The sequence below is a fragment of the Dama dama genome, chromosome 9 (genome assembly GCF_033118175.1).
Source record: "Dama dama isolate Ldn47 chromosome 9, ASM3311817v1, whole genome shotgun sequence".
NCBI lineage: Eukaryota > Metazoa > Chordata > Mammalia > Artiodactyla > Cervidae > Dama > Dama dama.
Genome location: NC_083689.1, coordinates 97140959 through 97168796, shown reverse-complemented (window position 1 = coordinate 97168796; position 27838 = coordinate 97140959). Strand labels below are relative to the sequence as shown.

General features: G+C 42.0%; 2 protein-coding genes across 4 annotated transcripts in view; both read right to left on the bottom strand.

Moving 5' to 3' along the window:
* LNPEP (leucyl and cystinyl aminopeptidase) overlaps positions 1-12116 on the bottom strand; it is a 103273-nt gene extending 91157 nt beyond the window's left edge. The window contains exon 1 of one of the 3 annotated variants that reach the window (XM_061152068.1): positions 12024-12116. Coding sequence is in view for 1 of the 3 variants with exons in the window: in XM_061152067.1 (XP_061008050.1) it covers positions 11412-11430 (19 nt within the window). In the remaining 2 variants the exon portion in view is untranslated. Of the gene's footprint in view, positions 1-11275; positions 11292-11411; positions 11569-12023 lie in introns of those variants that run through there. The other 2 variants (XM_061152067.1, XM_061152069.1) reach the window with 2 other exon arrangements.
* A 13112-nt stretch (positions 12117-25228) lies between these two features.
* ERAP2 (endoplasmic reticulum aminopeptidase 2) overlaps positions 25229-27838 on the bottom strand; it is a 43760-nt gene continuing 41150 nt past the window's right edge. The window contains exons 18-19 of the mRNA XM_061152065.1: positions 27737-27818; positions 25229-27032 (exon numbers count right to left, since the gene is read on the bottom strand). Coding sequence (XP_061008048.1) covers positions 26889-27032; positions 27737-27818 — 226 coding nt within the window. The 3' untranslated portion in view covers positions 25229-26888. The remainder of the gene's footprint in view (positions 27033-27736; positions 27819-27838) is intronic.

Genomic DNA, 27838 nt, shown 5'->3' with positions numbered 1-27838 from the left:
TTATAATATCTAAAGTTAAAAACCTTGTTTTTAATTTCAACTACCTGAATATTGTTTAAAAAAATATTAACTGCATAATTCCTTATTTTAAAAATGGCATTAGGCATAAGAAACACCTCTGAGTGATTTAACAGAGAATGCATATTACTGCATGAGATCTGCAGAAGAAATTTATAAGAACTCTAATGTTTTTATAAACATTGCCTGTGAGTTAGAAAACACCTCAGTTGGTAAATAAATCTGCTAGACTTGATCTCAGATGGATCTGAACTAATACTTACTTTGTTGATATTTCTCTGAAATATTTTTCCATTAGACTGATAAAACACAAAATAAATGATAGTATCAAATCTATAGCAAAAACTTTGCCATGAAAATACAACTTACTGAGGATCAGTTTGATTATCATTAATCTATTTTTTTTAAAAAAATAGTGATTAACCATAAATCCGGGACTGAAACCACATTTTTTTCTACCAATAGTCACTGTCACTTGATTATCTGTCAAGAAAAGATTCTATGAATGAGTTCTTCAAGTCTTTACCTCAATAACATCCAACTGTAGTGAACAAGCACACTCAAGGCTAGCCACACTTTAGTGAACATTCAGTTCATTTCAGTTCAGCTCAGTCACTCAGTCGTGTCCAACATGCGACCCCATGAATCGCAGCATGCCAGGCCTCCCTGTCCATCACCAACTCCTGGAGTTTACTCAAACTCATGTCCATCGAGTCAGTGATGCCATCCAACCATCTCATCCTCTGTCGTCCCCTTCTCCTGCCCTCAATCTTTCCCAGCATCAGGGTCTTTTCCAATCAGTCAGTTCTTCGCATCAGGTGGCCAAAGTATTGGAGTTTCAGCTTCAGCATCAGTCCTTCCAATGAACACCCAGGACTGAACTCTTTTAAGGTGGACTGGTTGCATCTCCTTGCTGTCCAAGGGACTCTCAAGAATCTTCTCCAACACTACAGTTCAAAAGCATCAATTCTTCAGCGTTCAGCTTTCTTTATAGTCCAACTCTCACATCTATACATGACTACTGGAAAAACCATAGCCTTGGCTAGAAGGACCTTTGTTGGCAAAGTAATCTCTCTGCTTTTTAATATGCTGTCTAGGTTGGTCATAACTTTCCTTCCAAGGAGACCTTCCTTCCTACATAGACCTTCCTTCATTGAATTATTCTTCTGTGTGCTTCCTCTAAACAAAAAGTTACTAAGCCTCTGGGAAGCCTGTATGAATGCTGATGAAAGTGAGGTTGCTGTTTTAAATGGCAGTGCATTTCTTATTTCCCCAAACTCAACCCTCTATGCTCAGTCTGAATTGTTTTCTTAATCTGGGCATCAAATCTACATATTAAAAGGACAGTATCAGTGGCCCAAAAGGTTTAGGTACTAAGCATTTAAAAAGCAGAGAAACTACTGCTCAAAGTATAAAGGGAAACCAGCCCAAACGTATGGGCATCAACTTGATATATCCAGGATACACTAGATCCTCCCACCAAGCCCCAGTGGCCTTACTTAATCCTTTTGACAATTATGGGAAACTAAGACGATTTATGGGGAAATCAAGAAGAAACTAGATAAATGTAATACTACTTCTGTCTTCAAATCACACTTAGGTCTCCTTAATCACTCCCACTAAACTCCATTTCTCCGTCAAAGAGAACTCTGAAATGGTGTAATGGTGTTGAGGTGATGAAAATTCTAATAACTAGTTTAAATCTTATAACAATTTCAGCTGTGAGAAATACCATGAGCCAAATCCTTCCTGCCCACCAAAAATTTCCTCTATGGCACCAAATGACATCTGAGGCAGTTGTCTGGGAAACAGACAACTACAGACAACAGGGCTACCACACAGACCTGGTCATCACCTGCTTGTAAGATCCAGGGAGCAAAGAAACACACCCAACCCAGAGAGGTCCAGTTTTCTCACTGCATTTCCCATTCTCCTGTCCTCCCAGCTTACAAAGCTCTCTTCCTTGTAGAAACATCAGAACGCCTCCTTAAACACCCTTCCTCCCAGATCCCTGACTTTGGCCTAACCAAATAGCACAGAGGCCTGGAGAAGACTCTTGACCATCTAATCCCGCCATCTACAGAAGTCCAGACAATTGGCTGGAGTTCTGTTTTGATGACCACACTCTTGAACTATGTGGCAGAAATGCCTGGGAGGACATTCGTTAAGGAAAAGAACTTCAGAGAGTCTTTGACAGTTGAACTTGATTCTGCATTGTTTTTTCAAACTCCCTTGAAAGACTAAATTTTCTTTATTTGGAAGTGATTTCCTCCTAGTTTTTTTTAGATGCGAAGGTCTGAATTGTTTCTTTAATTGATTCATTGTTCTACCATAAGCATCGGAACAAACGTTGAGACAAAACCAGTCAATAAAGAATAGTGACTGCCACCATGATCATCCCATGGTGGGTCAATGAGTCAGTAGCTTTCTTTATAATTTTTCCTCCTTGAGATCTGAAACATTCAGGAAAATGAAGAGCACTAACTCACAAGCAGTTGTGACTTTTCTGACTAGGAAAGACCATTTTGCCTTTTCGATTCCTCCTTACCTTAAATCTCCATATACCGCTCATCTTCATGACTAATTCTCCTACGTCCCGATTTCCCCTTAAGATCTTTGGAGTCAGAGTCTTACAGGCGCTCCCAGGAATAATCACAAATAGATTACAACAGTGAATCAGGTTACAGGGGAATCCTGACTACTCTTTCATAGACACAGGAACCCATATCTATTGCACAGAAATACCAGGGTGATGAGCAGCCTTCCCTATAAAGACCACTAGATAAAAACGGAGCAGAACTACCATGGGCTCCAGAATTTTCCTCATTCTTCATTCCTAGTTTTCTGTGAATACTCTTAAAAGGTACAGATCCAGGAATTCAAATTAAAAAAACAAAAAACACTGTTTCTCAGGTAGGGCCAAATTTATGGAAAGGTGTAGTAGGATTAGCTCCAGCTCCAACCTCCTACAGTTTTCAAGACTTGCGGTAACTAATTAACAGAATATGACTGCACTGTCCTCCTCACTTCCCTCAAGTGCCAAGAACTACAGGCCTGATCCAGCTCCATCCCAACTTCTGGGGTAATTCTGTGTTTCAATCTCCTAATGTTTTCACAGAGAGGGTCAGAATGCTGCTGTTTCCTAACAGGAGTGTTAATCAATAGAAATGTAAACTTACTGCTGACAAATGTTATATCAACAGGTTATAAAGACAATCATACACAGAAAAATACGATCTTTGACAATGTGGTCACAATATTCTTTGGACTCCAGCGAAAGTGTGAAGAAAAAAAAAATTATCTCTTTAAGAATTCTTGGAGAAGGAAATGGCAACCCACTCCAGTATTCTTGCCTGGAAAATCCCATGGATGGAGGAGCCTGGTGGGCTGCAGTCCATGGGGTCGCAAAGAGTCGGACATGACTGAGCGACTTCACATACACACATACATCCAGAGTATCAGGGCTTCCCAGGTGGCACAGCGGTAAGGAATCTGCCTGCCAAGTAGGAGACATGGGAGACTCGGGTTCAATCCCCGGGCTGGAAAGATCCCCTGGAGGAGGAAATGGCAACCCACTCCAGTATTCTTGCCTGGGAAATCCTATGGATGGAGGAGCCTGGCGGGCTACAGTCCATGGGGCCACAAAGAGTAGGACATGACTTAGCAACTGAACAACAATAACTATACATTCAAGAAAATACCTTTGCTCTCCAGCAGTCTGACTTATGCCTAGAAGAACTCCCCAAGGTACTCATGGGTTGTATCCTCAATGAATCTTTCCCTGGGTCCCCCAAGGCAGAAGAATCCTTTCTTCTCGGTCAAAACCCTGCCTCAGCTCATGCACACTTCCACTCTAGTGCAAACCCCACCGGAGGGTAACCTTTCACATCTGCATGTAGGGGACAAGGATCAACCACGCGTCCAGCACCTTGCATGGTGTCGGGGACACAATAAAAAAAAAAAAAAAAAAAAAGAATTCTTGCCTTGAGGAAGTTAACTTCTCCTATACCTCTAGACCAGAACTCTCTGGATCACTTATCTAGACCATCTTTAATCCTGAGAGCAAAACGGGGGGTGGGGGGAGGTGGCGGGTGGAACAAAGCCTTTTAAAATCTTATTCCAACCACTGTTTAAAACTAGTGAATTTTGTTAGCTTCCCTGGTGGCTCAGCTGGTAAAGAATCCGCCTGCAATGCAAGAGGCCTCGGCCTGATTCCTGGGTCGGGAAGATCCCCTGAGGAAGAGAATTGCAACCCACTTCAGTATTCTGGACTGAAGAATTCCATAGACAGAGGACCCTGGTGGGCTACAGTCCATGGGGTCACAAAGAGTTGGACACGACTGAGCAACTTTCACTTTATTTAATTAATAATTAGAAAACTGTCCCAAGTTTTATTGATTTTTTAACTTCTATGTTCTATTATTTTCATATTAGCATGAAAACAAAACTAGATTATTCCATTTCTTTTCTCTTATTGAGGTTCCGTTCAGTTGCGCAGTCACGTCCGACTCTTTGCGTCCCCATGGACTGCAGCACGCCAGGTCTCCCTGTCCATCACCAACTCCCAGAGCTTGCTCAAGCTCATGTCCATCGAGTTGGGGATGCCATCAAACCATATCATCCTGTCATCCCCTTCTCCTCCCTTCTTCAATCTTTCTCAGCATCAGGGTCTTTTCAAATGAGTCAGTTCTTCGCATCAGGTGGCCAAAGTATTGGAGTTTCAGCTTCAGCATCAGTCTTTCCAATGAACACCCAGGACTGATCTCCTTTAGGATGGACTGGTTGGATCTCCTTGCAGTCCAAAGGACTCTCAAGAGTCTTCTCCAACACCACAGTTCAAAAACATCAATTCTTCAGCACTCAGCTTTCTTAAGAGTCCAACTCTCACATCCATACATGATTACTGGAAAAACCATAGCCTTGACTAGATGGACCTTTGTTGGCAAAGTAATGCCTCTGCTTTTTAATATGCTATCTAGGTTGGTCATAGCTTTTCTTCCAAGAAACAAGTGTCTTTTAATTTCATGGCTGTAGTCACCATCTGCAATGATTTTGGAGCCTCCCAAAATAAAGTCTCTCACTGTTTCCATTGATTCCCCAACTATTTGCCATGAAGTGATGGGACTGGATGCCATGATCTTAGTTTTTTGAATGTTGAGTTTTAAGTCAACTTTTTCACTCTCGTCTTTCACTTTCATCAAGAAGCTCTTTAGTTAATCTTCACTTTCTGCCATAAGGGTGGTGTCATCTGCATATCTGAGGTTACTGATATTTCTCCCAGCAATCTTGATTCTAGCTCATGTTTCATCCAGCCCGGCGTTTCACATGATGCATACAAGTTAAATAAGCAGGGTGACAATATACAGCCTTGACGGACTCCTTTCCCAATTTGGAACCAGTCTGTTTTTCCATGTCCAATTCTAACTGTTGCTTCTTGACCTGCATACAGATTTCTCAGGGGGCAGGTCTGGTGGTCTGGTATTCCCATTTCTTTAAGAATTTTCCACAGTTTGTGGTGATCCACACAGTCAAAGGCTTTGGTGTAGTCAATAAAGCAAAAGTAGATGTTTTTCTGGAACTCTCTTGCTTTTTCAATGATCCAGTGGATGTTGGCAATTTGATCTGTTTCCTCTGCCTTTTCTAAATCCAGCTTAGAAAATCACAGCTAAAACCGTGAGCATATAAAGTTCATGGTTCACGTACTGTTGAAGTCTGGCTTGGAGAATTTTGAGCATTACTTAGCTAGCGTGTGAGATGAGTACAATTTTGCAGTAGTTTGAACATTCTTTGGCATTGCCTTTCTTTGGTATTGGAATGAAAACTGACCTTTTCCAGTCCTGTGGCCACAGCTGAGTTTTCCAAATTTGCTGGCATATTGAGTACAGCACTTTCACAGCATCATCTTTTAGGATTTGAAATAGCTCAACTGGAATTCCATCACCTCTACTAGCTTTGTTCGTAGTGATGCTTCCTGAGGCCTACTTGACTTTGCATTCCAGGATGTCTGGCTCTAGGTGAGTGATCACACCATCGTGGTTATCTGGGTGGTGAAGATCTTTTTTGTATAGTTCTTCTGTGTATTCTTACCACCTCTTCTTAATATCTTCTGCTTCTGTTAAATCCATACCATTTCTGTACTTTATTGTGCTAATCCTTGCATGGAATGTTCCCTTGGTATCTCTAATTTTCTTGAAGAGATCTCTAGTCTTTCCCATTCTACGCTTTTCCTTTATTTCTTTGCACTGATCACTGAAGAAGGCTTTCTTATCTCTCCTTGCTATTCTTTGGAACTCTGCATTCAGATGGGTATATCTTTCCTTTTCTCCTTTACCTTTCACTTCTCTTCTTTTCTCAGCTATTTGTAAGGCCTCATCAGACAACCATTTTGCATTTTTGCATTTTTTTTTCCCTTGGGGATGATCTTGATTACCGCCCCCTGTACAATGTCCCGAACCTCTGTCCATAGTTCTTCAGGCACTCTATCAGATCTAATCCCCTGACTCTATTTGTCACTTCCACTGTATAATCATAATAGGTCTCCCCATCCTATTCTTCCGCCATCTTGATTTAGGATCAGGTTAGCATTAACTGATAGCACGTTTGTGGGGCTTCTGCTAACTGGGCCTAGCAGAAAATCTACTTGTAAACAGGCATTACAAAAATGGTGTCTGCCTGATTCCTGAGAAAGAAATCACCCTTCTCATTCTCTATATGATAATTTCCTTATAATCAGTCTTTCTGGTTCTGTCTCTATCAAGTTGAGTTCTAAAGAATCATCTCCAGATAAATAATAATCACTGGTTCTAATAGTTTCTAAAATATGATATTTATCTTGTCTCAAGATACCTTTTTGGGGAAGTTGTTATGTACAGAACTTTTCCACCTCTGCTTTCCAGTTAATAGCTAGACTGGTTTCTAGTTACAGCCTTGACCTTATACTACTAAGTGATGTTAATATTCGAATCCTATATACTCCTATTTCCCTTAACTGAAATAAAGATTGAAGACAGAAAAGTAAAAGCAGAATTTAACTTATATTCTATCATGTGAACTATTATCTTCCATTGTAAACTACTGTAAACTATTATCTTCCATTGTTTTTTTTTTTTTCTCAATATGGTAAGTTATTTCAGAACAAAAAAAACTACACATGAACACAATGCAGTAAGCTCACATAAATGAGCTTTGATAGATGCTAAAAAAAAAAAAAATTTTTTTAAACAAATGCATACCTCTGTAGGTATGCATTGGAGTAGGAAATAGCAACCCACTCCAGTATGCCTGCCTGAGAAATCCCATGGAGAGAAACCTGGCAGGCTATGAGGTCTAAAAGAGCTGGACATGACTGAGCACACACAGGCACATACCTAACAGGATAACTGCTATTTGTAAGATTAAAATGATGAAATCACAATTTTATACTGCCTTATAATTCATGAACATCTAATTTATTATCCACACTTCCCATTTTGGAAGTTGGAAAATACTTTCACTTGGAAGCCAATCTGAAAACAAAAATAGTTTTATAAAGATAAGGAAGTCCCCCTTGTTAGATTACACACGAGGATGTAGTATTAAAGTGATTCTTGGAGGCTTTGGGAAAAATAAACGTGTTTAAATTGTTTTCAGTGCTGGGGCTTCAAAATATCAATGATCTTCCACCCTCTGGAAATTTACCTTGGGCCATACCACAAACTAGAAAGCATTTAAAAATAGACACACACACACACACACATATGAAATTTGCTTATCTAGTAAAGTTCTCAAAAGCTCCCTTCTGATGAATACTTTTAGCACGCTAAAAATGAAGTGTAGATTCCTAGACCCAACTTCAGACCTTCTGAATCAGATCCTGAGGATGAGGTCTGTATCTACATCCCTTAACATAAATTTATTCTAAAATGCCCTAATCTTATGTGCAAGTGAGGACAAATAAAACTAGGTAGTCATCAAATAATCACTTGCCCTAATCTAGTGAAAGTGATGTCGCTCAGTTGTGTCTGATTCTTTGCAACCCGGTGGACTGTAGCCTACCAGACTCCTCCGTCCATGGGATCTTCCAGGCAAGAATACTGGAGTGGGTTGCCATTTCCTTCTCCAGGGCATCTTCCCAACCCAGGGATCGAACCCGGGTCTCCCGCATTGCGGGCAGACGCTTTACCCTCTGAGCCACCAGAGAAGTCCCTGGACATTTATCAAAAGACCTACGGAGTTTCTATTTTTTGTTTGGTTGGTTTTTGGTAATACAGCAATCACTACTTCTGATTAGTTTCACTTCTGCCTAACAGAAGATAACAGCTCCTACCAAACCAACCTTGAGTACTAGTCCAGCACATTCCTCTCCCCATAAAAAAAAAAGGCACCAAATATCCAAAGCCAGACTGGATGTCCTGTCTTCAGCATAATAGTCAGCAGTCCCTACCAAGGGCAACACCAAAAATATCTCCTGAGCCAAATGGAAATTCTTGGCAATAACGTAAGCCCTTTCTGGAGATGTGCATATTAAATGGATTGCAGCAGTGACAGGTTAACATAAGACGGTCATCAAATTAATCCATTATCAGGTAGAGAGCAGGGTCCAAGAAAAATGACCCATACCAGCAGCAAGTTTTGATAGAAAACATGGAAAGCAGAAAAGGCCTAACTGGAATAGATGAGTATTGGAAAGCAAATTAGCAAAACTAAATTTGTCTTCTTTACAAATTTACCTCTTTTCAGGGAGTGAAATCATTGACAAGAATTTTAACTGAAAGATACATGGCCCCGACTTATTGAAACTTTTCGATAAGTGCTCACACCTCTCTCCACATATAGAGATACATGACAAAGTGTAAGTGGTGACAATTTTATTAAAAGAGAATGAATGTGTAACAAAAGCCCAGGCCAAACTTGATAAACCCTCCAATGATAAATTCTATGGGTAATGAAATATTCTGCACCAGAACACTGAGACCTATGAGAGAATTAGATGTACATATTCTTTGCACTCAAAAGGATTAAGTACAAAGATAAATGTACTTTCCACTATATCATGTCCTGTTTGAAGACACTAGAAAATTCTACAGCTATTCTTCAAAAGTTCCAAAATAATGAGTCTTTCTTAAATCCGAAAAGCACCTCAAAGTGTTAGGACCTAATTTCTTGTTGAGGCTTCCCTGGTGGCTCAGTGATAAAGAATCCGCCTGCCATCTAGGAGACTGGGATTTGGTCCCTGGGTCGGGAAGATCCCCTGGACAAGGAAATGGCAACCCACTCTTGTATTCTTGCCTGGGAAATCTCGTGGACAGAGGAGTCTGGCAGGCTACAGTCCCCAAGGTCACAATAGAATCTGACACGACTTAGTGACTAAACCAATCAACCAATTTCTTGTTGACTTAAATGTTAGTTTGTATCCCCCTTGCTAAAGGATGCTAGATAAGGTTCCAAGGAGTAATTACTACATTAACTAAAATGATATGCTGCTAAACTATTTCCAGCACAGACTGAAAATCTAGAAGACAGGAAAGGATTAGAAATCCAATTTCCTGCATGAAAGTTGAAGCACCGCTTCTTTTTTATTCTCCTCTCTGGGACTTTTTCATTGCCCTCCCAAATATGACAATTTGCAAATATTCACATCCAGAGGAACATATTCTAAAACTATTCTAAGATGGGAGAAAAGGCTCCAATTTTAAGACTTGAGAATGTACTTTAATTCTGTAGGCACAGGTTCACCAAATCAGCTAGCAATAATCTTAACCAAATGGGTGACTCAGCCTTGTTGAGAGGAGTTTTTTGTTTTTGTTTTTTTAACTTAGAGAAAACTTCACATTTAAAATCCTACAAACACGGAAGCTCCGAGCTTTCTACCTAGAACACAGGCTAAGCCTCAGGATACCCACTGGAAAGGATTTAAGAATCTGTATTAAACATACTTTATACCAAAGTAATGGATGTTCTCTAAGCTTCCTTTTAGCTCAAATCGTTGTTATTTTTCTTTGCCAACTTTATCAGACTACTCTTAGAGCCTTAGTAATTACAAATAGAACCTGAATGAGAAAATTCAGATTTAAAGCTGTCATCATTAAACCTAATTAAACAGTACAGACAGGGATATGGCAGTAGAATAAAGCACTCTGAATTAGGGACAGGGAGAATATAATTAGTAGTTCGCAGTCGCAGGCATGAAAGAGCATACAACAAAGTCTGGCTCGGGTCTGGGGCATAGTGGACAATGTCTCTGCCTCCCGGGTGGCAAGAGAACCACCCTAACAGAGGCAGACTCTGCCTTCTATTAATGCGACAAACTCTCTACCTTAAGTAACCAACCACCCGCAGGAAAACACATGTCCACTAGGAGAGTGAACTCTCCCATTTCAGCGGGAATTCTCCCTTACTGGCAGTTTTCCTACTTTCTGTCCCCAAAAGGGAATCCATATACTCAACACCGCAAATTGAAAGGCATCTCACTCCTACATGGCACTTGTGGTCCAAACAAAAGCCATGGTTTTAAAAGAAGGGTGGGATGGATTCGCTCCCTTCGGTCAGTAAAGGGCTGTGGCTGTTAGCCGAACCTCCTGCAGGCTCCGGCTTTGGACTCTCGCCTCAAGTCACATTGTGATATCACCGTGACGGCCCCTAGATATTTAATGAGTCTCGACTGAAAAAAAAAAAAAAAAAAAACGATCTTATTGGGAGCCAGGGAGGGGAAGCTTGAACCTCCTGCGGAATGCCTCCGCAACAGACGAGGAGAGCGGCAATGCGGGCTGGAACCTCCCCGGCGCCCAGCCGGGGTGATCCAGCTTTTCTGCAAGTTTTTCTCTACCTTCCACTGAATTAACCTAGCAAGCCCCCACCCCCCACCCAGCCCTACCAGGAAAAGTCACACCGGCAACTCGCCGAAGGGCAGGGGGGGACAGCTCCGAGCGCGACACCCAAGTTAAGGGTTTGACCGCCCTTTAACCCTTCCCGCCCCAAAGCCCACTCTGCACGCGGGGCAAACCCAAGCTCCGCCAACTTTCCCAGCCGCCCCCCTCCAATGCGCACCACAGCCCAAACTTTGCAGCTCGCCCACCTGGCTGCGCAGAGGAGCGAGGTGTCCGGGACACCGGGTGTCCCCACCCGGGACGGGCGGTGGCGCTGACCTTCACGCCAGCAACCCCGGCCCCCGACCCCCGAGCCTGGCGATCGCCGCCTCCCGCCCCCTCCCCCGAGCCTCCGACAGCCTGCCCCCGGGGCCCCTACACCAGCACCCCCCCCCCGCCCACCACCACCTCACCGCAAAACCTCTCGCGGGAAACCTGCGCTGGAGGCGGCTGCAGCTCGCCCTCGGGTGTCACGACTCCCCACGACCCTCTGGGCCCCGGGAGAGCCCGGCTCCCAGCTCCGGCCTCCCTCCGGCGGCGCCTACTCACCATTGGTGAAAGGCTCCATTATTTGCGGCCCCCTCTGCCCCGGGCCGCGGCTCCTGAGAGCGGGAGCGCGCGAGCTTCCTCCTCCGAGAGCTCCGAGCGGCCCTGCGTACTGAGCATGCCCGGCGCGGCGCCCAGGGCTGCCAGGGAGGTGCCGCGAGGGGCGGCGCCGCTCCGCCCTCTCTGGGATCCGCCACTCCGGGTTTTCCAGACAGCTGCAGAGAGAGCCGGGGAATCTAGGGGGGCGGCTCCTGGGAGGGGGGGGCGGGCCTGGGAGGGGCGTGGCCAGAACAAGCTCCGCCCCAGGCAGGAAGGCCGGCGGGCAGGCTGGCTCTCTAGTTCCCTCCGGTCCAGCGCTCCGAACCGCGCTCAGTCCCTTTAAAGCAAACAGGATGGTCTGTCGCGTCTGGCAGGTGTCCCGGCTCTAGACGCCGGTACCCCGGCACCACGCGCGTAACACATCGCCCCACGGAGTGGACATTCCAGAGATGGGACGAGAAACACAGGCCACAGAAGAGGCTGAAATACACGCCCCCCTGTTGAGCCTTCAGTTAGGGTGATGGGATGCAGACCCAGTGGGGTCGCTGGTTCGGATGGCCGGGTGAGGACAGAGACCTGAGTGGGAGGTGGCCGCGGGCGCCGAGATCTGAAGGCAGAGTAGGTAGCAGGCTGCGGGTGCAGGGCTCTCTGCTGACTGCCCAAGCTTCGAATTTCCCCCGGGGTGGGGGGGGGTGGTGGGGGTCCAGCTCCCTTCGGCAAGGCTCCAGGGAACAGGCACTCTGGGTCGTCTCCGTAGGCTGCTCGCTCGCCGCATAGTGAGCGATCGGTGGCGGAGACTGAAAGGGGGGCGACCGCCGGGGGCGGGCACCCGGGGTCCTGTCCCCGGGGGGCTAGCGGGTTTGGGGGCGCCACCTCTACCTCCCGGTGCAGGCAGATGACAAAACGCGGCGCTGGATCCGCCGGGGCCAACTGGCCCCGCAGGATGTGGGCAGAAGGCCTGGCCCCGCGGAGCCTTAAATCAACACCTGGCCGGGCTCCGCACCACCACCACCACCACCCCCCAGGGTGTCGCCGCTGCGGCCGGGCTGGGAGGAGCTAGGCCCGAGAAACGGAAACTCCATCGGTCGCCACCGTTGCCCGACATCCAGCGCCCCAGCCGCCAGCAGCCCCCCAGCCATCATTGTTTCCGGCGTCAAACCCCGGGCAGGGCCGGCGAACCTTTGGGGTGGAAACAAACCGGGGGGGGTGGGGGCGCCGTGAGCCCCGGGGAAGCTCGTCTGGGCCCCCGGCTTCTTCATCCCTTGCTCAGACGGCGCATCGCCGCCACGGCGCGGAGATCGCAGCCCTCCCAGGGCGCGGCCACCGCCTCCCGTCCCTCCTCCCTCCTTCCCCCAGCGCAGCCCTGGCCCCAGCAGCAACTTGGCTCCCGCAACGCCTCCCGGCGCCTGCCAACTGTCACAGGCTCTCCTCCGAGGCTGTCAACAGCAGGGCGTCGCGTGCAAACAAGCTGGAAGAGAGCGCAAACAGCCTGGGCAGACGGGGACGGCCGCGGCGCTGTGTGACCCGAGTGGGAATTTAGAAATTAGGTTTCCAAGAAGTAAAAGCTGCGTGCAGTTATTGTATTTTGCAAGTTTCATTTTAAAGTGTCGATCGTATTAAATCGCTCACTTTCGCTTTAAAACCTCCTGTGGATACCAAGGACACTTAGAATAAAATTGAAACTCTTTGCCTGAACTCTGGGACCTCATCTCCCACCTGTGCCCACGATGCTTTGTCTACCAAGGCCCTTCTGGCTGTTCCTGAAAGTCGCCAAGTTACATCAAATCATTCCCGTAACGCGTTCCTCGTGGATGAACTTTTCCTTCTGCCTTGTGCTTTTCCCTGCTTGTTCCTTCTTGTCTTTCAGTGCTCAACTCAAATGTCATCTCTTCAGAGCTCTTCCCTGGCCCCCCAACGGAAAATAGGTCCAAACATGATCTGCTGAGTAAAGACTGAGCCCTGCTTTATTATCTTCAGAGCACTGTCTAAAACGGTGTTTTTGTTCCTTCTTTCATTATTATCAATCTCTCTTTCCAGAATGCAAGCTCCAGGAACACAGGGTCATTACCTTCATAAAGGGCTGTATCCTAAATCCTAGGATTTGTGAATGGATGCCAAGGTTTTTAGAGTTCTAGTTCTCTTGCAATGTTGAAAACCCTTCCAGAGAACGTTTCTATATTGAGTGGTGTGTTTGTGATCAGTACAGAGAAGGTCTGTATCATATGACACTTCAAAGCTGCTCTCTTCTCTTGACATTGTGTTAAAGACAATCAGAGCCCTTAGGCTGCCTCCTCAGCAACCCCCCTCCCCCTCCCCCTCCCCACCCCTACACTCAACTTCAGAACCAAAAATAGGAAGTGAACCACAGGGGCTGGTACTTAAGTGTTCAAATATCATCTAGTATTTGTAGTGCTGGATTTTGTTAAAAGGACCCCAAAGGACTCCTATTGCTTAGATAGGAGGCTCTTACCTATATTTTCAGTTCAGTCCAGTCGCTCAGTTGTGTCTGACTCTTTGCGACCCCATGGACTGCAGCACACCAGACCTCCCTTGTCCATCACCAACTCCTGGAGCTTGCTCAAACTCATGCCCATTGAGTTGGGGATGCCACCCAACCATCTCATCCTCTGTCCTCCCTATCTCCTCCCACCTTCAATCTTTCCCAACATCAGGGTCTTTTCCAATGAGTCAGGGTCCTGTCATGTTCCTTTGGAGTTATTTTTGCAGTCAAAGCACTTAGAGATATTTACAGCTCCACAGCTTGTTAAATCTCCTCACCTCACCTCACCTGTAAGCTGGAGTCTGTCATGCTTTTAAGTGTGAAACACATTACCTTGTGTTTTGTCTTAAATACTTCAATTCTTCGGAGACTTGTAAAAATGCTTCACCATTGCACTAACAAATATAGGTGGATGATCATATCTTATGTGATTTCTTTGGCATAAAGACAAATAACTTCTTTATCTTCCCTTTGCCAACTTCTTGCCTCCTGTTCCTACGCAGGCATGGGTATGCCCACGTGCATGCACACACGTGTGCGCGCACACACACACAAATACATAAGGACCATTTAAAGAAGTGTGGGTTTGTATTGGAGATAGAGTAACAAAAATCAAAATGTTTCAGAATCCTATCTACCTTCAAAAGTATAAAAATGAATTTTGTTTTGTTTTAGTCTGGGTTTTTATTTTTTGGATCCTATTTTACATTTCACTTCATAAAGCCTTTCTGAGGGAACACTGTTTCACAGACTCATGCTGAAACCCATTATGCTTCAGTCTCTAACCTCCTCCTATCCTCCCACACAGAACTTCCTCTTTAGTGAAGGGCATAATACTTTAAATTATTATGAAGTAACTATTCGCTATCAGAGGAGATAGTGTGGCATTATCTACTATACTCATTTACTCTTTTTGGAATCCTTGATGTCTATTTAACATTTGAAAGCCAAAAATTTGGAGGGCTAATTATAATGTATAATAAATAGCATGAAAGGGAAATATGAGCTCCTTGAATAACAAACAGTGTTTAGTTATAAAGAAGCAGCAAACTTGTTAATCAATGAAAATAGGAACTTGTTTTCATCAAAATAAAACGCTTCCTATTCCATGGACAGCTAATCCAAGCCTTATTGAACAGATGAGGGAATTGAAATCTAAGAGGTTAGAGGATTTACTCACAGGTGGCAGACAGGATGGAACTCAGGTGGTATGAGCTCTACACCATAACTCTGGAACTTTCTGTTTCTTCCCTTTTCCCACAGGGAAATTAAGGTCAATGACAATAATCCATGGAATGGATATGAATTAAAGAGAAATATAGCTAACCTCAGGCTACCACTGTTTAATTGATACTCCCATATAATTTATTGATAGTCCACATCAAATTTAGGTTTAGCATTATTAAGTAAGCTTTCTAACTTTGAAATAAACAATTAAAATACATTAATTCAGTGCACATATTTGAAAATGATATTTATCCACTTCTTGAATAAATGGTGGATGCAGCTTCCTGCCAGGACACAGATGACCACCATGAACTTTCCAGTCACTTCAAGGACTGGAGGAGTAGATATCTCATTACTCCAATAACCTATTTGCAGCACACATACCCTGCATCGATTATGATGCTTGACGTTATAGCAAGTTGAGAAATGTTTAGAGCACAGAGGAAAGCAGAATAATTATCCAACAGAATTCTTTTGTAACTTGTGTATGCATGCTCAGTCATTCACTCATGGCCAGTTGACCCCACATACTGTAGCATGCCAGGTTACTCTGTCCATGGGATTTCCCAGGCAAGGATGCTGGAATGGGTTGCCATTTCCTTCTCCAGGGAATCTTCCTTAACCAGGGATTGAACCTGTGTCTCCTGCACTGGCAGGAAGATTCTTTACCACTGAGCCAGCTGGGAAGCCCTTGTATCGTGTGCATGCTTAGTCGCTCAGTGGTGTCCAACTCTTTGTGACCCCATGAACTGCTCCTCTGTTCATGGAACTCTCCAGGCAAGAATACTAGAGTGGGTAGCCATTCTGTTCTCCAGGGATCTTCCCAGCCCAGGGCTCAAACCCAGGTTTCCAGGCAGGAAAGATTGCTGGCAGATTCTTTACCATCTACTCACCCACGAAGTCCTTGTATAGCTTAGAGTTTAGTAAAAAGATTCAGCCAAATGAAGTAAAAGGTTATCAAGAAGGAGCAGTCATATACTAGTGCACATGCTTTGGACTACAAAAAAAATATGTTGAATCAAATTAGTTTGAAGAATAAGGACATTTACCATCTCATATACCAGGAGAAGAAATAAGGCAACCGCCGGTCAGAGCTCCCCAACCTTGTCAAAAACCCCATTTCTCACTCCGTGTACTCTCTGAGCAGTTTTCTGAGACTGAGGGCCATTTAGTCAACATGGTGGCTGTGGCAGGGGAAGAAGAAAGAACCTTTCTCTTGATGTCTCTTTCTCAAGAACAAAGAAACTTCTCTAAGAAATACCCTACTAGAATTCTTCCTAGGTTTCATTTGCCAAAACTGTATTATGTACATTTCTAAACCAGCCCCTGGAAATGAAAATAAAGTTCCTGTGATTGGTGTCTTACACAAAGCAGGGTCTAGGATCGCTTCCCTTATTTCATATGGGGACAAAGAGGGCACTCAGACAAACTCATTTTTCTTATTCAGAAAGGAAAAAGAGATTAAGTGAACCAAAACGTTAGGTAAGCAACCTAAATGTCTACACAATGTTATGAATACTGATCTATTTTAATAACTTTTGGCATTTAATCTTGTATCTTTTTAATGTGATATAGCTCAATAATAGCATTCCCATGCCCTCCCCCCCCCACCCCCCCGCCGCCCACTACAAAACTACAAGCATAGACACAAACACAAATACCAGGACTTCAGTGTTCCTGAGTATCTTTATACCCAAAGGAATCTAAGTCATAATGTATGTGGGGTAACTGAGAAGTTCAGAAGGAGTTGTGATTTGCTCACAATCATATAGCGATCGAGCTGCTCAATCAGAAAAGGAGACTCTGTCTTTTCAAATCCAGTTCTAAGATCCTTTCTCAATATTGTTCACCATTGTACCTACACTACTTGGCAAGATCCTTCTGACATTTGAATCAAGTTCCCTAATCTGTATTATATTTGCTTGATTGCATATTCATCAAAACTAGCCACCTTATATTTATTTATTTATATATTACATTTATAATTTATATTTTATATTTATATTAATATATTAATATACATTATATATATTAATTTATATATAAAAATAATTTATATTTATATATTATGTTTATAATCAGAGAGAAATAATTGAAAAACATTTAAAAATAAAATAGCTTGTTTCTAACAAGCAAGAAATAATAAGCTATAATCTAAGAAAATATTTAAAGGGTAATTTATTTTTAAAGAGATTAATTCACATAGTTACGTTGTCATTAAGCCAAGAACTACAAAAAAGGGAGAAGATCTAAAAAAGAAATTAATATCTGTGTTATCCAATAACTTCAACAGAAAAGAGAAATTTTAATTTTGTAGTGTCACCTTCTTATTTTACGAAGCGTCTTTATAATGTTTACCTTTGTTAAGCTTAAATCTAAAAACCATAAGGTCTGCTTAGGTAGCTAAGAGCCAAATATTTTTATTTTTTTCAAAATCTTAAGATACTTGTATAAGAAATGTAAAGATAGAACCCAATTCAATGTAATTTTTCATATGATTGATCAATATAACTAAGATCTGAAACCTAAAAATGTTATCTTATTAAATCTTGAATTTTGACATGAAAGTAACTACCAAAATGGAAAAATGTCTTAGACATTGTATTAGCTTTCTAAGGCTGCTGTAAAAAAAAAAAGAAAAGAAAAGAAAGAAACCCCCCATAATCCAAGTGACTGGAATAACAGAAAATTATTGTCTCATAGCTCTGGAGGTTGGAAGCCCAACATCAGGGTGTCTGTGGGGCCATGTTCCCTCTGAAGGCACCAGGGAAAGATATGTTCCAGGCCTCCCTTCTAGTTCCCAGTAGTTCCTTGACTTACGGCAGTAAAGCTCCAGGCTTCACAAGGCCTCCTCCCTGTTGCCTGTCTGTGTCCATTTCGCCCCCTTTAACAAGGACACTCCTCAAATAGAAGCAGGGGTCCATCCTACTCCAATAGGACCTCATCTTAACTAATTACTTCCCTGGCTTCCCTGGTCAGGGAAGTAGGTAGGCTTCCCTACTGTCAGGCTCCCCTGACAGTAAAAGCATCTGCCCGCAATGCAGGAGACCCAGGTTGGATTGCTGGGTCGGGAAGATCCCCTGGAGAAGGAAATGGCAACCCACTCCAGTACTCTTGCTTGGAAAATACCACAGATGGAGGAGCCAGGTGGGTTACACAAAGAGTCAGACACAACTGAGCAACTTCACGTTTTTTCTTTTCTAATTACATTTCTGACTCTATTTCCAAATAAAGTCAAATTCTGAGGTATTGAGGGGTATGATTCAGCATATGAATTTTGGGAGGACACAGTTCAACTCATCGTAACAGCATTTTTCTAATGGAAATAAGACAAGGGTGAAGACAAATTTGTCTTCCCAGGACAGCATCCCAAGAAGTGAAAAGACAACCCAAATAATGGAAGGCCATTTTTGCGAAGAATATACTTCACAAGGGACTTGCATCTAGAATATATAAACAGCTCTTACAACTAGGTAATAAAGGACAAAAAAATCTAACTAAAAACAGGCAAAAGATCTGAAGATACGCTCCTCCAAAGAGGATACACAAATGGCCAATAAACACATGAAAAAGTTCAATATTATCAGCCATGAGAGAGATGCAAATACAAACCATAATGAGGTACCCCTTCATGCCTTGGCTAGACATGGGCAGAGGATGGCTAGAATCAAGGAGCCAGATACTAATAACTGTTGACAAGGATGTAGAGAAATTGGAAGCTCATTTACTGCTGGTGGAAATAATGCAGCTGTGCTGAAAAACAGTCTGGCATTTCCTCCAGAGATTAAACATGGAGTTGATCCAGCAACTCCTGGTTATGTACCCAGAAGAACTGAAAATTTATGCTCATACAAAAACTGGTAAATGAATGGTCATAGGAAAGTGAAAGTCACTCAGTTGTGCCCGAATCTTTGCAACTCCATGGACTGTAGTCCATGGAATTCTCCAGGCCAGAATACTGGAGTGGGTAGACTTTCCCTTCTCCAGTGGATCTTCCCAATCTAGGAATCGAACCCGGGTATCCTGCATTGCAGGTGGATTCTTTACCAACTGAGTTACCAGGGATGCCCATGGTCATAGGAGCATTATTCAAAATAGCCAAAAAGTGTGAACAACCCAAATGTCCATCAAAGAAGCCAAATACAGAACATCATATGTTGTATTATTTGATTTTTTGTTTTTAAATGTCCAGACTAGGCATGTCTATAGAGGAAAAAAAATAGATTAGTTGTTGCCTAAGAGTAAAGAGAGGAAGGAAGTGACTTCTAATGGGTACAGATTCCTCCTGGGGGTGATGAAAATGCTCTTAAAATTGACCATGTTGAGAAGTGCACAGTTTTGTAAATAAACTAAAAACCACTGCCTCTGACTGGGGCAAGTTGCTTAACCGCCTCGGGTTTCATTTTCTCCTTGCAAACTAAGGACAACTACCTTCCTCTTCAGGTTACTGTGAGGATAAGGTGAACTAACACACCAAAAATGCTTTCAGGCAGAGACTGGCAAAAAATAAGCACCAAAGAGGTATTTGCTATTATTATTAAATGTGAATTGTGAAACTTTAATTTCATGTACATTGTGTGAAAAAATGAAAGAGTAGACTCACAAAGTACACTGCAAGAGCAAACCAATTTTTCTAACACTGACATATTTTAACCTAATAATTTAAAATAACGGTGTCCTGAGAAAACCAAGTTTTTGGTGTCGAGTTGATACAAGTCCGGCAACAGAAGAGGCCTCTCTGGGGCAGAGATGGTAGGCCCTGCTCCAGATGTGAAAAGCAAGCACAGGCCCTAAAAGTCAGAGGATATAAAAAAATCTTTTTAGACAGGATCTCCAGCGGGAATTTTTGAATGACTTACTCTCTCTAGGGAGGTGTTTACACTTCTGAAGATACTGATTTTCATTCTCTGTTATTTCTTACAGCTGTGCAGAAACAGATGGATGCCTCTGATTCATTCAAGTAGAATGTGTCCTTCAGGTTTTTGTTTGTTTTTGACCAGGAGAAAGGTCCTGTAATATTTATGCAGAAAATGACACTTGGCCACAGTTCTTGGCTGACTCTAGGCTGACTCAGATGCCTCTTCCTTCCTCTGGCTGATGGTTGCCTGCACAGCCTGTTATTCAGTCAGCATTGCTTGTGGGATGCCCATGGTGTGCAGAGACCAAAGAGAGCCAAAAACAAAACAGGAGCTAAGGTTTTGCTTTTAAGGCTTTACAATCAGGGCCAGTGCACGGGATTCATTCACAATGCATAATACATGATGCACAATTATACAATCATGTACCAGCAGGAGCCTCTGAGGCAAAATTGCCAAGTGGTCTTGTCTCTGAGTTCTCCGAGGTCTCATTTTCTATTTTTCTTCCTCACTTCTAGGTGCTGCTTCACATAGTCAATACATATGTATCAAATGCCCTCTGTATACAGTATCCATTAAAAAAGTAACAGATACTGCCCTCCCCGAGCTTTGTACCTAAACAGTCCTTTCTGGGGGTATTGCTTTGATTCCAGAATCCACTCCCCCAGTTCTCTTCTAGCTTGAGGGTCTTCTCTCCTTACAGCCCTTTTGCCAGTTAGCTATAAAGAAGTGAAGTGAAAGTGAAGTGAACTAGCTCAGTCGTGTCCAACCCTTTGCGACCCCATGGGCTGTAGCCCACTAGGCTCCTACTTCCATGGGATTCTCCAGGCAAGAATACTGGAGTGGGTTGCCATTTCCTTCTCCAGGGGATCTTCCTGACCCAGGGATCGAACCTGGGTCTCCCGCATTGCAGGCAGACGCTTTAACCTCTGAGCCACCAGGGAAGCCAGCTATAAAGAAATAAATAATAATTTAAAAAAGCAAAATCAAGGGACTTCCTTGGTGGTCCAGTGGTTAAGACTTTACCTTTCAATGTACAGGTTGTGGGTTTGAACCCTAGTCAGGAAGCTAAGATCCCACATGTCTCCCAGTGAAAAAATCAAGACATAGAACAGAAGCAATATTGTGACAAATTCAATAAAGACTTTAACAATGATCCATATAAAAAAAATCTTTTGAGAAGTCACACTAAAGCATGATTAAGGAATTACAATTTAATATTTTAACTTTCATTAACCGAAAGGGATGAATCTATAATTGTGGAATTATAGAAGAAGAGGCCGCTAGATAAGGAGGGATGTATTTTTGGGGAAAAAAAAATCCATAAGTTTCCCTTTTTAGGCAGCACTTAGATTTGGCTTTGAAAGGTCAGTACTGAAGGTGTTTTTTCTTTCTAGGTCCTCAGTGAGGTGGTGGAGCCAACACTACCTCCCTTGGACTTAAAATCCAAATGCTTTGGCTTCCCAGAGAAATAGTCAACTGAAAGTAGGTGATTAACATGTTTTTCCTACCTGGTAATGGCATTTCTAGAACATAGAGCATTATTTTTAAGACTGTGCTTTGATCAGTAGTATCAAAACTATTTTCTAGAAGAAGAACTGACTCATTTGAAAAGACCCTGATGCTGGGAAAGATTGAAGGTGGGAGGAGAAGGGGACAGCAGAGGATGAGATGGTTGGATGGCATCACCGACTCAATGGACTTTAGTTTGAGTAAACTCTGGGAGTTGGTGATGGACAGGGAGGCCTGGTGTGCTGCAGTCCACGGGCTCGCAAAGAGTCAGACATGACTGAGAGACTGAACTGAACTGAGAACAAGAATAAACAAATACAAACCTTCCATTGCTACCCAGCCTCTGTCATTAACCAACAACTTATTCATTGCTGAATAAGCAAATACAAACCTTTAATTGCTTCCCTGGTAGCTCAGATGGTGAAGAATCTGCCTGCAATACAGGAGACCCGGGTTCAATCCATGGGTTGGGAAGATCCCCTGGAGAAGGAAATGGCAACCCACTCCAGTATTCTTGCCTGGAGAATCCCTTGGACAAAGGAGCTTGCTTGGCTACAGTCCATGGGGTTGCAAAGAGTCAGACATGACTGAGCAACTTTCACTTTCACTTTCATTCATTGCTGCTTAAGTGACCTAATTCAGTCCCTGAGTGTGACTTGAATTAACTCACTCAGGACATAGGGTCTGACTCTGATGGGTTCTAACTGTCTGGATCACACAGATTGTGTATACTTATTTCAGACCAGAGCTTTTCTTTAATCCTTATCAGCTGACATATCTCTACTTGTTTACCCTTTCCCAGCTAAAATAAACTCTACTTGTTCTTCTAAGATTTCTGCTTTTACTCTATGACTCTACATCTGGAGATATGAATAGGAAGAAATAGGAAGAAAATAAAATTTCATATCTGCAGCCATGGAGACAACTATTTCTCTTTCAGAAAAAGTTCCCCCACCCCCTTTCCCCACCTTTATCCATATTAAATTTTTAGAGTGTTCTATTTACACTTATTCCAACTCAAAATATTAGAAATGACTCAGGCTTTCCTAACTTACTGGTTTACTAGAAAATAGTTTTTAAAAAAGAGTACTGTGCTAAAGGGGCTCCCCAGGGGGCACTAACGGTAAAGAATATGTCTGCCAGTGCAGGAGACATGGGTTGGACCCCTGGGCCAGGAAGATCCCCTGGAGGAGGAAATGGTAACCCACTCCAGTATTATTGCCTGGAGAATTCCATGGACAGAAGAGCCTGGTGGGCTACAGTCCATGGGCTCTCAGAGAGTCACACATGACTGAGCGCCTGAGCACACAGCAGATTGCACGGTTCTAAAACTGAGAAATAATGTCCTTTGTATCTTTTAAGTCTTTTCATAGGCAATTTGCTCTGCCTACTTTAAAATGAGGTTTGTGATTATAATTGAAGACTGTTTGGATGACTAGAGGGACATGCCAGGTGGTATTAACATGGGAACTCCTTACAGAGGCATGAACCCAAAATATTGTATTGAAAACAAGAAATATGGTATAATTCAAAAGAGGAAGATATGAACTTTGAAGTGTGGGACATCATGTGTGTAATTCCCTAAAGATGGGAATGAATGAGTCATGTACTGAGAATAGGAAACTGGTGATCCGAACTCATCTGGGAGTATGGTAGAAGAAAAGGACTTTGGGAGGAAGGAGAACAAATTAGCCAAAGATCTTGAAATTACAGTTGCAAAGTAAAGTTTGCAGAAGTGATTGAGACAGTAATGTTTTCCTATCTTGTTAAGTCTGCATTTCTCAGACTTTCTAACTATTACTCTTTAATGAATATTGGAAAATTTTCCTGATTTAAATCCTGAACAAACAGTCTGTACTTAAGTTTGATACACGAATAGGCACCCCACAACATTATTTCTGAGAAATCGATATTATACAATCAATACCACAAACCAATTTCCACCCTAAGGAGCCTCTCATGTAAGTGTTAGGCATTAGCATACTGGAAAAAAGTTGTAATGGTTTCTGGGAATATGCTAGACTAGGTACCCTGACTAACCTTCTTGCTACAAATAACTAAAACTGTGAAATGAAATATATTTTTTCAAATTATTTGAGTGCATTGGTCACCTGAAAAGTAGTGGAGAATAGTCGTATATAAAAAACGAAGTTAAAGCAGGAAACCCGGCTTCGCAGAAGGCTGAAGCCAGTGTTAACCCTGAGGGCTAAAGTTTCCATTTTCAAGGCTTTGAGAATGGAGGGGATTGAGGCTGAAGCTAGAACCAGCCACGCTTATGTTAGAGAACATAATAGAAAACAAAATTCAGGTGTAGGATGTTTACAAACGACTCATATGAAAGTAAAGCATATAGAAAAATTCAAACAGGGTTCAAGAAGATGCGCAAAGCAAATACAAACCAAAAGAAACCAGTGGCATAACCATGTAAGTAGCTGGAGAAACTGTCCCTTACTGTGGAAAGGATTACTAGATACAAAAAAATTACCATTTGATACTGACAAGTAAGAATATAAGGGTAAGAAGGAAGCGAATTAACACCTCCTTTCAGGAAAATAATTTGGCATTACCTATTAAAATATTAGATTCTGTAAAATATACATACACTTCAAATCCAGCAAACCCACTGCTTTCATAATCCCTTTCACTCTTTTTTCTTTAGGACTTGGAGACATGACTGATAAGATTAAGGTTTTAGCAAGCAGACAACAGATGGTTGATTGAAAGTCTGTAAATGTAATTACGTGTAGAATGAAAAATAGTGACATAGTCAAATGGAAATAAGGTCATAATGAATTCAGATAAAGGGGTATTTTGTTGCAGAGTATAAGTGTGGCCACTATAAACAATCTTGTATTTCATAGACATTAATGTTTAAGTAGAAAACTAGGTCCTGTGACTATATAGAGGCTTTCCTTATAGCTTGAAACAGAATAACCCCTTTCCCTGCCAAAAAAAATATTCCAAAACATAAAACAAACCTAAGAACTTCCCTCAGAAAATCAGGATCTCTCCAGCAAGTTCCTTGCTAGGCTTGCTTTTCCAAAACTTCAAATAGACCCAGTAACATAGCAGAGTTAAATGCAGAAGTAGGTAACATGAAGTAGGTAAAGAAATCATATCACGGTAGTGAGTTGGACTCTTGAGGGCTGAAAGACCTATTCTCTGGGACACAAACCCTGAAAGGGAACAAGCCATTGCTCTGGGCTCCCCTGACCTGGAAGGTTTTCAATCTGAATGGGCTTTGGAAACCACAAAATTTTCCCTCTGCCTCTGTGGGGAGTCAGGGAAGCAGGCTGAAGTTGGGTCTGGTCACTCCATCGTTATTCGTGATATTGTATATAAACTTTTTCTTGACTTGTTTGTTCATTCAAGGTGAAAGTGAAAATGAAGCCTCTCAGTCGTGTCTGGCTCTTTGCAACCCCATGGATTGTAGCCTACCAGGTTCCTCCATCCTTGGGATTCTTCAGGCAAGAGTACTGGAGTGGGTTGCCATTTCCTTCTCCAGGGGATCTTCCCGATTGAACCCCAGTCTCCTGCATTGTAGGCAGACGCTTTACCCTCTGAGCCACCAGGAAAGGCCTCATTCAAGGTAAAAGAAACTAAAACTAACTTTAGCCAAGCCTTAGTTTGTTTTAGGGGTCTAGCATCCACCATAAAGGTTTTGAAATACCACACTAATAAATGTGTTTCTTTTTTTAAAAAAACTCTTTATTCATTAAAACATCATTGTCACAGCACTTCTCATGTTCACTCTCATCAAATAACAAAATTTCCACTTTCTTTACTCAATTCTTGAGAATCCAAGAGATTAAAAATGTAGTTAAATAAGGGACTAAAAGGAAGAGAATTAAAACCCTGGAAACTTACGGCAGATAAATTATTACCCAAGAGAAAGAACTTTTCTTACTACCGGCAATATTAATGGCACAATTCAACCAAAACTCATATATATTTTACTGCTTAATTTACATATTATTTTGGTGGAAAAAATAGAATTTTTTATTCTTTCAGTTTCTTTATGCAAAAACACATACACTTCTACAGGGACATCCCTTAGATGTTATATAAACATTGTAAGGCCATGAACAGGCCCACTCTAGAGTCCAAGATGCTTGAAAGACTCCAAGAAATTATTTAAAAACAAACAACAAAATATGTATTGGGTCATGCCCATGTCCATCCAAAATGTATCCTGTCTCTGACTGTGGCAGTAGAGAAAGTTCTACAGACCTTTATGACATTACTTTAAAAGGGATTAGATAATACCCCACCACCTTGCTCCCACCCAAATAATCCCAGATGAGACAGTAATCTGTGTATTGATTCAAATCTTTCAAGAACTTATTATAATTTATACTGACTTATACGTGGATCATGAATTTAATAAATGTACTACCTTTATTTAGAGTGATGTTTTATTTCTAATACCTTAGTCAAACAATTAAGTCAAACAATTTCAAAGATGGAGATTCCCTTAAAATGTGAAGAAATGCCAAAACTGGTTTACAAAATATAGTGATACATTTAAATATTTACATCAAACTAAGCCAAAATGTATACAGAATATATTGAAGCCAAAATAGATCCAATAGTATCATCTAACTCTGCAATTTTCAAAAGATTTATTACAAATGCAATAGTGCGTCAGTTAAAGTGGAGTGGTATCATCTTTCTCTCCTGAACCACTGTGACTCCAGATTTAACTTCATTTAGAGATGACCTCAGAAGTCTTTCGAGGCTCTTCATGAATGTGAGGCTCAAGCCAAAAGGCCTTCCTCGCTTCCTTGACAAACCCTGACGTCTAGTTTGTAATAACCTGAGATTTGGCGATGTCTGTATTCCTGATCCATATGCTTCATAATTTGATTGAGATTTTACATGAATGATAAAAAACAAATAAATATTCAGGCTGAGCTGAGAGAGCAGAAGGGTGAGGAGATGGAAAGATGTGAAAGAAAGATTTTTTTTTTTTTTTTGCAGACTAGTTATGTTTCCTTGGAAGTAACCTGGTTGGGAAAACTCCAGGATACTATGCAAGGCTTAAAAAGCATCAGAGAAGCAAAATAGTAGTTGCCTAAAGTGGGGCAGTGTAGACAGTCTGTGTTGTGGCAGCTATTTCTATCTACATCTCCACATATCTCCATTATTCAGGAGGTTTACTTTAAAATAGGCTACTGGGGCTCCAGCCCAGCATCATATGTCCATCAGCAAGAAGTGATAGTTGAGCCCAGGCAGCTGTGTAGGCTGACTTCTCGAGGCTTCTTTCTTGTTAAACTGTCTGGAACATTGGCTTGAGCTTTGCCCACCTCACGCAGACACATCTGATGTGCTGTTTTTATCGACCATTTAAATACTAATCAGTAGCCATTTCCTCAGGGTGGGAAGGTTCTTCTCCAGCCACTTAATATTTTTGGATATCGCTTCCAGAATAGTTTGAAATATATCTAGATGTGATCCTTGGGCCTTAAGAGATTCAAAGAACAGTTTCACCTGAAAAAAAACCAAGAAAAGAATTACTGCTATGGTTCATAAAACACTTTCTCTTTCAAAGGGTTTCAAAACAGCTTGCAGATTATACAAACACAGGTGCAAGCATTTCTCTGACAACCTCTGAAAAGTTATTTTCTTCATCTCTTTTTGGGGCATAATTATTTCACTTTATCTTCAAACAATAGGTAAAGTAAGACAGGAATGACAAATCTTACAAGTAAGCACACTGTAGGTAAAAAAGCTAAGAGACTGAGTCAAGTTCTTAGAGTAAACAGTGATTTGGCATTTAAGTTCTGAATTTGCTTTAAAAGTAAATAAATTCAAGATTTATTGTGGAATGACAACGTAAAACACAAGAATGCTTTTTAAAAAGAGGTTAGTAGAACTACCATAAAGAGTAATACTGTTAAAAAGACCTTCAAGCACTGTTTAAAACTTCAATATAATCACTCAAGTGACTGTGATGATATAATGCAAACTAAAGAAAACAAAAGGACTCATCCCTCAAGTGTAATTTTCATTTTGAATGAAATAATAATTTCATTAGTTCTGTCTCTTCCATTTATTTGCTAGCTGACACTGGACAAATAGCTTATTTTCTTTTAATAAAATAACAACTTAAAACCAGATTGCATCTAAATTTACTTTCAATTCTATAACTTGAACATTTATTTTTAAACTGTTGGCAATGGAGAGTCACAAACCTCCTGCAACTCATCCTTGGAAGAAAAATGAGATGTTGTGCCGGAGACGATCGTTCTCATGGGGAATGAGCCCAACTCAAATCTGAAAATAAAAGGAATTTC